General features: G+C 50.9%; 1 protein-coding gene across 3 annotated transcripts in view; it reads left to right on the forward strand.

Annotated features, from left to right (window-relative positions):
• Positions 1–10,541, forward strand: part of LOC140380581 (unconventional myosin-VI-like) — a 153,439-nt gene extending 142,898 nt beyond the window's left edge. For 2 of the 3 annotated variants that reach the window (XM_072464447.1, XM_072464448.1), the window contains 3 exons: positions 5,118–5,249; positions 9,212–9,433; positions 10,173–10,539. In XM_072464447.1, the coding sequence (XP_072320548.1) occupies positions 5,118–5,249; positions 9,212–9,433; positions 10,173–10,372 (554 nt within the window). In that variant the 3' untranslated portion in view covers positions 10,373–10,539. Of the gene's footprint in view, positions 1–5,117; positions 5,250–5,383; positions 5,408–9,211; positions 9,434–10,172 lie in introns of all 3 variants that reach the window. The other variant, XM_072464446.1, reaches the window with a different exon arrangement.
• The last annotated feature ends 821 nt before the right edge of the window (positions 10,542–11,362 follow it).

Consider the following 11,362-nt stretch of genomic DNA (forward strand, 5'->3'; position numbering starts at 1 on the left):
TTTCTCCTCTTTTCACTTGTTTCTCCTCTTTTCGCTTGTTTCTCCTCTTTTCGCTTGTTTCTCCTTTTCGCTTGTTTCTCCTCACATATTGACGCTTCTTGCTCTTTTCACAGTGTTTCCTCCTCTTTTCGCTTGTTTCTCCTCTTTAACTTGTTTCTCCTCTTTTCACTTGTTTCTCCTCAAATATCGACGCTTCTTGCTCTTTTCAGTGTTTCCTCCTCTTTTCGCTTGTTTCTCCTCTTTTCACTTGTTTCTCCTCTTCACTTGTTTCTCCTCTTTTCACTTGTTTCTCCTCTTTTCGCTTGTTTCTCCTCACATATTGACGCTTCTTGCTCTTTTCACAGTGTTTCCTCCTCTTTTCGCTTGTTTCTCCTCTAACTTGTTTCTCCTCTTTTCACTTGTTTCTCCTCACATATCGACGCTTCTTGCTCTTTTCAGTGTTTCCTCCTCTTTTCGCTTGTTTCTCTTTTCGCTTGTTTCCCCTCTTTTCGCTTGTTTCTCTTTTCACTTGTTTCTCCTCTTTTCACTTGTTTCTCCTCACATATTGACGCTTCTTGCTCTTTTTACTGTGTTTCCTCCTCTTTTCGCTTGTTTCTCCTCTTTTCACTTGTTTCTCCTCTTTTCGCTTGTTTCTCCTCTTTTCGCTTGTTTCTCTTTCGCTTGTTTCTCCTCACATATCGACGCTTCTTGCTCTTTTCACAGTGTTTCCTCCTCTTTTCGCTTGTTTCTCCTCTTTAACTTGTTTCTCCTCTTTTCACTTGTTTCTCCTCAAATATCGACGCTTCTTGCTCTTTTCACAGTGTTTCCTCCTCTTTTCGCTTGTTTCTCCTCTTTTCACTTGTTACTCCTTTTCGCTTGTTTCTCCTCACATATCGACGCTTCTTGCTCTTTTCACAGTGTTTCCTCCTCTTTTCGCTTGTTTCTCCTCTTTTCACTTGTTTCTCCTCTTTAACTTGTTTCTCCTCTTTTCACTTGTTTCTCCTCTTTTCACTTGTTTCTCCTCAAATATCGACGCTTCTTGCTCTTTTCACAGTGTTTCCTCCTCTTTTCGCTTGTTTCTCCTCTTTTCACTTGTTTCTCCTCTTTTCGCTTGTTTCTCCTCTTTTCGCTTGTTTCTCCTTTTCGCTTGTTTCTCCTCTTTTCACTTGTTTTTCCTCTTTTCACTTGTTTCTCCTCTTTTCACTTGTTTCTCCTCACATATCGACGCTTCTTGCTCTTTTCAGTGTTTCCTCCTCTTTTCGCTTGTTTCTCTTTTCGCTTGTTTCCCCTCTTTTCGCTTGTTTCTCCTCTTTTCACTTGTTTCTCCTCTTTTCACTTGTTTCTCCTCACATATTGACGCTTCTTGCTCTTTTCACTTGTTTCTCCTCTTTTCACTTGTTTCTCCTCTTTTCACTTGTTTCTCCTCACATATCGACGCTTCTTGCTCTTTTTACAGTGTTTCCTCTTTTCGCTTGTTTCTCCTCTTTTCACTTGTTTCTCCTCTTTTCACTTGTTTCTCTTCACATATCGACGCTTCTTGCTCTTTTCACAGTGTTTCCTCCTCTTTTCACTTGTTTCTCCTCTTTTCACTTGTTTCTCCTCTTTTCACTTGTTTCTCCTCACATATTGACGCTTCTTGCTCTTTTCACAGTGTTTCCTCCTCTTTTCACTTGTTTCTCCTCAAATATCGACGCTTCTTGCTCTTTTCACAGCGTTTCCTCCTCTTTTCGCTTGTTTCTCCTCTTTTCACTTGTTTCTCCTCTTTTCACTTGTTTCTCCTTTTCGCTTGTTTCTCCTCACATATCGACGCTTCTTGCTCTTTTCACAGTGTTTCCTCCTCTTTTCACTTGTTTCTCCTCTTTTCACTTGTTTCTCCTCTTCGCTTGTTTCTCCTCACATATGACGCTTCTAGCTCTTTTCACAGTGTTTCCTCCTCTTTTCACTTGTTTCTCCTCTTTTCACTTGTTTCTCCTTTTCACTTGTTTCTCCTCACATATCGATACTTCATGCTCTTTTCGCTTGTTTCTCCTCTTTTCACTTGTTTCTCCTCAAATATCGACGCTTCTTGCTCTTTTCACAGTGTTTCCTCCTCTTTTCACTTGTTTCTCCTCTTTTCACTTGTTTCTCCTCTTCGCTTGTTTCTCCTCACATATGACGCTTCTAGCTCTTTTCACAGTGTTTCCTCCTCTTTTCACTTGTTTCTCCTCTTTTCACTTGTTTCTCCTTTTCACTTGTTTCTCCTCACATATCGATACTTCTTGCTCTTTTCGCTTGTTTCTCCTCTTTTCACTTGTTTCTCCTCACATATCGATGCTTCTTGCTCTTTTCGCTTGTTTCTCCTCTTTTCACTTGTTTCTCCTCTTTTCACTTGTTTCTCCTCTTTTCACAGTGTTTCCTCCTCTTTTCACTTGTTTCTCCTCTTTTCACTTGTTTCTCCTCAAATATCGACGCTTCTTGCTCTTTTTACTGTGTTTCCTCCTCTTTTCGCTTGTTTCTCCTCTTTTCACTTGTTTCTCCTCTTTTCGCTTGTTTCTCCTCTTTTCGCTTGTTTCTCCTTTTCGCTTGTTTCTCCTCTTTTCACTTGTTTCTCCTCTTTTCACTTGTTTCTCCTCTTTTCACAGTGTTTCCTCCTCTTTTCACTTGTTTCTCCTCTTTTCACTTGTTTCTCCTCAAATATCGACGCTTCTTGCTCTTTTTACTGTGTTTCCTCCTCTTTTCGCTTGTTTCTCCTCTTTTCGCTTGTTTCTCCTCTTTTCGCTTGTTTCTCCTTTTCGCTTGTTTCTCCTCTTTTCACTTGTTTCTCCTCAAATATCGATGCTTCTTGCTCTTTTTACTGTGTTTCCTCCTCTTTTCGCTTGTTTCTCCTCTTTTCACTTGTTTCTCCTCTTTTCGCTTGTTTCTCCTTTTCGCTTGTTTCTCCTCACATATTGACGCTTCTTGCTCTTTTCACAGTGTTTCCTCCTCTTTTCGCTTGTTTCTCCTCTTTAACTTGTTTCTCCTCTTTTCACTTGTTTCTCCTCAAATATCGACGCTTCTTGCTCTTTTCAGTGTTTCCTCCTCTTTTCGCTTGTTTCTCCTCTTTTCACTTGTTTCTCCTCTTTTCGTTTGTTTCTCCTCACATATTGACGCTTCTTGCTCTTTTCACAGTGTTTCCTCCTCTTTTCGCTTGTTTCTCCTCTAACTTGTTTCTCCTCTTTTCACTTGTTTCTCCTCACATATCGACGCTTCTTGCTCTTTTCAGTGTTTCCTCCTCTTTTCGCTTGTTTCTCTTTTCGCTTGTTTCCCCTCTTTTCGCTTGTTTCTCTTTTCACTTGTTTCTCCTCTTTTCACTTGTTTCTCCTCACATATTGACGCTTCTTGCTCTTTTTACTGTGTTTCCTCCTCTTTTCGCTTGTTTCTCCTCTTTTCACTTGTTTCTCCTCTTTTCGCTTGTTTCTCCTCTTTTCGCTTGTTTCTCCTTTTCGCTTGTTTCTCCTCACATATCGACGCTTCTTGCTCTTTTCACAGTGTTTCCTCCTCTTTTCGCTTGTTTCTCCTCTTTAACTTGTTTCTCCTCTTTTCACTTGTTTCTCCTCAAATATCGACGCTTCTTGCTCTTTTCACAGTGTTTCCTCCTCTTTTCGCTTGTTTCTCCTCTTTTCACTTGTTACTCCTTTTCGCTTGTTTCTCCTCACATATCGACGCTTCTTGCTCTTTTCACAGTGTTTCCTCCTCTTTTCGCTTGTTTCTCCTCTTTTCACTTGTTTCTCCTCTTTAACTTGTTTCTCCTCTTTTCACTTGTTTCTCCTCTTCACTTGTTTCTCCTCACATATCGACGCTTCTTGCTCTTTTCAGTGTTTCCTCCTCTTTTCGCTTGTTTCTCTTTTCGCTTGTTTCCCCTCTTTTCACTTGTTTCTCCTCACATATTGACGCTTCTTGCTCTTTTCACTTGTTTCTCCTCTTTTCACTTGTTTCTCCTCTTTTCACTTGTTTCTCCTCACATATCGACGCTTCTTGCTCTTTTTACAGTGTTTCCTCTTTTCGCTTGTTTCTCCTCTTTTCACTTGTTTCTCCTCTTTTCATTTGTTTCTCCTCTTTTCACTTGTTTCTCTTCACATATCGACGCTTCTTGCTCTTTTCACAGTGTTTCCTCCTCTTTTCACTTGTTTCTCCTCTTTTCACTTGTTTCTCCTCTTTTCAGTTGTTTCTCCTCACATATTGACGCTTCTTGCTCTTTTCACAGTGTTTCCTCCTCTTTTCACTTGTTTCTCCTCAAATATCGACGCTTCTTGCTCTTTTCACAGCGTTTCCTCCTCTTTTCGCTTGTTTCTCCTCTTTTCACTTGTTTCTCCTCTTTTCACTTGTTTCTCCTCACATATCGACGCTTCTTGCTCTTTTTACAGTGTTTCCTCTTTTCGCTTGTTTCTCTTCTTTTCACTTGTTTCTCCTCTTTTCATTTGTTTCTCCTCTTTTCACTTGTTTCTCTTCACATATCGACGCTTCTTGCTCTTTTCACAGTGTTTCCTCCTCTTTTCACTTGTTTCTCCTCTTTTCACTTGTTTCTCCTCTTTTCAGTTGTTTCTCCTCACATATTGACGCTTCTTGCTCTTTTCACAGTGTTTCCTCCTCTTTTCACTTGTTTCTCCTCAAATATCGACGCTTCTTGCTCTTTTCACAGCGTTTCCTCCTCTTTTCGCTTGTTTCTCCTCTTTTCGCTTGTTTCTCCTCTTTTCGCTTGTTTCTCCTTTTCGCTTGTTTCTCCTCACATATCGACGCTTCTTGCTCTTTTCACAGTGTTTCCTCCTCTTTTCACTTGTTTCTCCTCTTTTCACTTGTTTCTCCTCACATATTGACGCTTCTTGGACTTTTCAGTGTTTCCTCCTCTTTTCGCTTGTTTCTCCTCTTTTCACTTGTTTCTCCTCACATATCGACGCTTCTTGCTCTTTTCACAGTGTTTCCTCCTCTTTTCACTTGTTTCTCCTCTTTTCACTTGTTTCTCCTCACATATTGACGCTTCTTGCTCTTTTCAGTGTTCCCTCCTTTTTTCGCTTGTTTCTCTTTTCGCTTGTTTCTCCTCTTTTCACTTGTTTCTCCTCACATATCGATGCTTCTTGCTCTTTTCACAGTGTTTCCTCCTCTTTTCACTTGTTTCTCCTCAGATATCGAGCTTTTGGCCGCCTGCAGAGAAGAGTTCCACCGGAGGCTGAAAGTTTATCACGCCTGGAAGTCCAAGAACAAGAAGCGTAACACGGACACGGAGCAGCGAGCGCCCAAATCTGTCACCGACTACGGTAAATCCTGCACAAACATGATCTTCTCTCGCTCAAACATGTTCAATGACGTGTACATGACAATGACATGATGAAAAACATGATGAAAAAGATCCAGAGTGTTTTCACGTCTGTGATTTCAGGTTTTGTTTCAGGTTTGGCTCCGCCCAAAAAAACACGTAAGTTTGAAAACTGCGTGAAATAAACTTTGATTTGTGATATTTTCCCTTTTGAACCTTTAACCTGCTGAAGGAGGAGGAGGAGGAGAGGAGGAGGAGGAGGGGAGGAGAGGAGGAGGAGAGGAGGAGAGGAGGAGGAGGAGGGGAGGAGAGGAGGAGGAGAGGAGGAGAGGAGGAGGAGGAGGGGAGGAGAGGAGGAGGAGAGGAGGAGAGGAGGAGGAGAGGAGGAGGAGGAGAGGAGGAGAGGAGGAGGAGGAGGAGAGGAGGAGGAGAGGAGGAGGAGGAGAGGAGGAGGAGGAGGGGAGGAGGAGAGGAGGAGGAGGAGGGGAGGAGGAGGAGAGGAGGAGGGGAGGAGGGGAGGAGGAGAGGAGGAGGAGGAGAGGAGGAGGAGGAGGAGAGGAGGAGGAGGAGAGGAGAGGAGGAGGAGGAGAGGAGGAGGAGGAGGAGAGGAGGAGGAGAGGAGGGGGAGGAGGAGGAGGAGAGGAGGAGAGGAGGGGGAGGAGGAGAGGAGGAGGAGGAGGAGAGGAGGAGGAGGAGGAGGAGAGGAGGAGGAGGAGGGGAGGAGGAGCAGAGCAGGCGGAGGAGGAGGCGGAGGAGGAGGAGGCGGAGGAGAGGAGGAGGAGCAGAGGAGGAGGAGGGGAGGAGGAGGAGAGGAGGAGCAGAGGAGGAGGAGGAGGAGGGGAGGAGGAGGAGAGGAGGAGAGGAGGAGGAGAGGAGGAGGAGGAGGAGGAGAGGAGGAGGAGAGGAGGAGGAGGAGAGGAGGAGGAGGAGAGGAGGAGGAGGAGAGGAGGAGGGGAGGAGAGGAGGAGGAGGAGGGGAGGAGGAGGAGGGGAGGAGGAGAGGAGGAGGAGGGGAGGAGGAGGAGGGGAGGAGGAGGAGAGGAGGAGGAGGAGGAGGAGGAGGAGAGGAGGAGGAGGAGGAGAGGAGGAGGAGGAGGAGGAGGAGGAGGAGAGGAGGGGGAGGAGGAGGAGGAGAGGAGGGGGGGGAGGAGGAGAGGAGGAGGAGGAGGAGAGGAGGAGGAGGAGGAGGAGGAGGAGGAGAGGAGGAGCAGAGGAGGGGGAGGAGGAGCAGAGCAGGCGGAGGAGGAGGCGGAGGAGGAGGAGGCGGAGGAGCGGAGGAGAGGAGGAGGGGAGGAGAGGAGGAGGAGGAGGGGAGGAGGAGAGGAGGAGGAGGAGGAGGAGAGGAGGAGGAGGAGGAGAGGAGGAGGGGAGGAGAGGAGGAGGAGGAGGAGAGGAGGGGGAGGAGGGGAGGAGGAGGAGGGGAGGAGGAGAGGAGGAGAGGAGGAGGAGGAGAGGAGGAGCAGAGGAGGAGGAGGAGGAGGGGAGGAGGAGGAGGGGAGGAGAGGAGGAGGAGGAGAGGAGGAGGAGAGGAGGAGGAGGAGAGGAGGAGGAGGGGAGGAGGAGGGGAGGAGGAGCAGAGGAGGAGGAGGAGGAGGGGAGGAGGAGGAGGGGAGGAGAGGAGGAGGAGGAGAGGAGGAGGAGAGGAGGAGGAGGAGGGGAGGAGGAGGAGGGGAGGAGAGGAGGAGGAGGAGAGGAGGAGGAGGAGAGGAGGAGGGGAGGAGAGGAGGAGGAGGGGAGGAGGAGAGGAGGAGAGGAGGAGGAGGAGAGGAGGAGCAGAGGAGGAGGAGGAGGAGGGGAGGAGGAGGAGGGGAGGAGAGGAGGAGGAGGAGAGGAGGAGGAGAGGAGGAGGAGGAGAGGAGGAGGAGGGGAGGAGGAGGGGAGGAGGAGCAGAGGAGGAGGAGGAGGAGGGGAGGAGGAGGAGGGGAGGAGAGGAGGAGGAGGAGAGGAGGAGGAGAGGAGGAGGAGGAGGGGAGGAGGAGGAGGGGAGGAGAGGAGGAGGAGGAGAGGAGGAGGAGGAGAGGAGGAGGGGAGGAGAGGAGGAGGAGGAGGGGAGGAGGAGAGGAGGAGGAGGAGGAGGAGAGGAGGAGGGGAGGAGAGGAGGAGGAGGAGGGGAGGAGGAGAGGAGGAGGAGGGGAGGAGGAGGAGAGGAGGAGGAGGAGGGGAGGAGGAGAGGAGGAGAGGAGGAGGAGGAGAGGAGGAGGAGGAGGAGGAGGAGAGGAGGAGGAGAGGAGGAGGAGGGGGAGGAGGAGGAGGAGAGGAGGAGGAGGAGGAGGAGGAGGAGGAGGAGGAGGAGGAGGAGGAGGAGAGGAGGAGCAGAGGAGGGGGAGGAGGAGCAGAGCAGGCGGAGGAGGAGGCGGAGGAGGAGGAGGCGGAGGAGAGGAGGAGGAGCAGAGGAGGAGGAGGGGAGGAGGAGCGGAGGAGGAGGAGGAGGGGAGGAGGAGGAGGAGGAGAGGAGGAGGAGGAGGAGAGGAGGAGAGGAGGAGGAGGAGGAGAGGAGGAGGAGAGGAGGAGCAGAGGAGGAGGAGGAGGGGAGGAGAGGAGGAGGAGAGGAGGAGGAGAGGAGGAGGAGGAGAGGAGGAGGAGGAGGCGGAGGAGCGGAGGAGGAGGAGAGGAGGCGGAGGAGGAGGAGGAGGAGAGGAGGAGGAGGAGAGGAGGAGGAGGAGAGGAGGAGGAGGAGGAGGAGAGGAGGAGGAGGAGGAGGAGAGGAGGAGGAGGAGAGGAGGAGGAGGCGGAGGAGAGGAGGAGGTCAGGGCCTCTCTTCCTTCAGTAAAAATGGTGTCTGTGCTTCTCCTTAACCTTTGACCTTTGTGTTTCCGCTCGTCCACATGACAAAGGGGAGGAGCATCTGAGACTCCTCCTCCTCCAGTTTGAGTCGACTTTAGTTCATCTTTGACTTTGTTTAAATGTTTCAAGTCATTTAAGTTTCAGAAGCTCAAAGACAGATTTAACCACTAAAGCGTTTGTGCAGGAGCCTCTGAGCGCGTGCAGGAGCCTCTGAGCGCGTGCAGGAGCCACTGAGCGCGTGCAGGAGCCTCTGAGCGCGTGCAGGAGCCTCTGAGCGCGTGCAGGAGCCTCTGAGCGCGTGCAGGAGCCTCTGAGCGCGTGCAGGAGCCACTGAGCGCGTGCAGGAGCCTCTGAGCGCGTGCAGGAGCCTCTGAGCGCGTGCAGGAGCCTCTGAGCGCGTGCAGGAGCCTCTGAGCGCGTGCGAGAGCCTCTGAGCGCGTGCAGGAGCCTCTGAGCGCGTGCAGGAGCCTCTGAGCGCGTGCAGGAGCCACTGAGCGCGTGCAGGAGCCTCTGAGCGCGTGCAGGAGCCTCTGAGCGCGTGCAGGAGCCTCTGAGCGCGTGCAGGAGCCTCTGAGCGCGTGCAGGAGCCTCTGAGCGCGTGCAGGAGCCACTGAGCGCGTGCAGGAGCCTCTGAGCGCGTGCAGGAGCCTCTGAGCGCGTGCAGGAGCCACTGAGCGCGTGCAGGAGCCACTGAGCGCGTGCAGGAGCCTCTGAGCGCGTGCAGGAGCCTCTGAGCGCGTGCAGGAGCCTCTGAGCGCGTGCAGGAGCCTCTGAGCGCGTGCAGGAGCCTCTGAGCGCGTGCAGGAGCCTCTGAGCGCGTGCAGGAGCCTCTGAGCGCGTGCAGGAGCCTCTGAGCGCGTGCAGGAGCCACTGAGCGCGTGCAGGAGCCTCTGAGCGCGTGCAGGAGCCTCTGAGCGCGTGCAGGAGCCTCTGAGCGCGTGCAGGAGCCTCTGAGCGCGTGCAGGAGCCTCTGAGCGCGTGCAGGAGCCTCTGAGCGCGTGCAGGAGCCTCTGAGCGCGTGCAGGAGCCTCTGAGCGCGTGCAGGAGCCTCTGAGCGCGTGCAGAACCAGATCCATCACAGTTCTGACTCAGACTGGAGAACCACGCCCCTCAGCTCTGCTCTGGTTGGCTCGTTTCTCTCTGTGGGTGTGTCCTGACTCTGCCTCTCGTCCTATCACAGCGCTGCAGCAGGCCTCGGCTCCGCCCATCCCTCCGCGGCAGCTGGAGGCGGCCCTGAACCGGCAGCAGAGGTTCTTCCGGATCCCGTTCATTCGGCCCGGGGACCAGTTCAAGGACCCGAGCGGGAAGAAGAAGGGCTGGTGGTACGCCCACTTCGACGGGCCCTGGATCGCCCGACAGATGGAGCTGCACCCCGAGAAGGAGCCCATCGTCCTCGTGGCAGGTGACCCCTGACCCCAGGACTGACCCCAGGACTGAGCGGCCCCTAGGAACCAGTGATCATTACAACCTTTGTTTCCATTGTGCCCTTGAGCTTGAGAAGCATGTCACATGGTCATGTGGTTTTACAGATTCATGTTGAGGCTTTTTAGCTTTCTTTGTCAGAGTGTGACGGTGTCAGAGTGTGACGGTGTCAGCGTGTGACGGTGTCAGAGTGTGACGGTGTCAGAGTGTGACGGTGTCAGAGTGTGACGGTGTCAGAGTGTGACGGTGTCAGCGTGTGACGTGTCAGAGTGTGACAACGCAGTATTTCGCCAAATTAACTCAATTACTCTCTTTAAAATGAGGCGTGGCAGGACGTGTGACTCTTTCCTTGTTTCCTCTTCGTTGTCATTTGTCTGTGGGATTCAGGGACTTGTAACTGTCCTCTGTCCTCAATGTCCTTTGTCCTCAATGTCCTTTGTCCTCAATGTCCTTTGTCCTCAATGTCCTTTGTCCTCAATGTCCTTTGTCCTCTGTCCTCAATGTCCTCAATGTCCTCTGTCCCCCTCTGTGTTCATGTGTTGCTGTGGCAACAGGACACGCCCCTTGTTACTTCAGACAAATCTCTTTCTAGTTCGACATTAAATGAGTTTTTCATGTTTCTCTTTTTGCTTTTTACTTTCACTAAATCGAGAGCCCGATGTGTTCCTGACGCCTGATTGGTCGATGCCGTCATGTGACCCTGAGACCATGTGTTCCAGGTAAAGACGACATGGACATGTGTGAGCTGAGCCTGGACGAAACTGGACTATCCAGGAAACGCGGCGCCGAGATTCTGCCACGACAGTTCGAGGAAATCTGGGAACGCTGCGGTGGAAAAGATTATCTCAGGAGCGCCATCGAGAAGAGGGAGGCGCGGCCCACGTACGCCACCGCCATGATGCAGTCTGCACTGCACTGAGCCCACTACTGCGCACTACTGCGCACTACTGAGTACTGCAGAGTACTGCAATACTCCAGAGAATACTACCACTACTGTGGGAACACCTTCGCCGTTGCCACGGCTGCAGTCTGCACTCTAACACTATTTCTGACCCATGGGCTCCGCCCTAAACTCAGACACAGATGATTCTGCTCCACCTTTACACCCACTGATGATGTCACTGATGACGTCACTGATGACGTCACTGATGACGTCACTGATGACGTCACTGATGACGTCACTGATGACGTCACTGATGATGTCACTGATGATGTCACTGATGATGTCACTGATGACGTCACTGATGACGTCACTGATGACGTCATCAGTGACGTCATCAGTGACGTCACTGATGACGTCACTGATGACGTCACTGATGACGTCACTGATGACGTCACTGATGACGTCACTGATGACGTCACTGATGACGTCACGTCACTGATGACGTCACTGATGACGTCACTGATGATGTCACTGATGATGTCACTGATGATGTCACTGATGACGTCACTGATGACGTCACTGATGACGTCATCAGTGACGTCATCAGTGACGTCACTGATGACGTCACTGATGACGTCACTGATGACGTCACTGATGACGTCACTGATGACGTCACTGATGACGTCACTGATGACGTCACGTCACTGATGACGTCACTGATGACGTCACTGATGACGTCACTGATGATGTCACTGATGATGTCACTGACGTTTGAACAATTGATTAAACGTTAATACATTTAGTGTTTACACTGACACTTGATCATTGGATCTTCTTAGACCTCGACAGTAACACCATCAGACCCTGACAGTAACACCATCAGACCCCGACAGTAACACCATCAGACCCCGACAGTAACACCATCAGACCTCGACAGTAACACCATCAGACCCTGACAGTAACACCATCAGACCCTGACAGTAACACCATCAGACCCCGACAGTAACACCATCAGTTAAAGAAACA

This window comes from Eucyclogobius newberryi, unplaced genomic scaffold, assembly GCF_026437365.1.
Source record: "Eucyclogobius newberryi isolate DKJ021-1_F unplaced genomic scaffold, fEucNew1.0.hap1 SCAF_49, whole genome shotgun sequence".
Taxonomy (NCBI): Eukaryota; Metazoa; Chordata; class Actinopteri; order Gobiiformes; family Gobiidae; genus Eucyclogobius; species Eucyclogobius newberryi.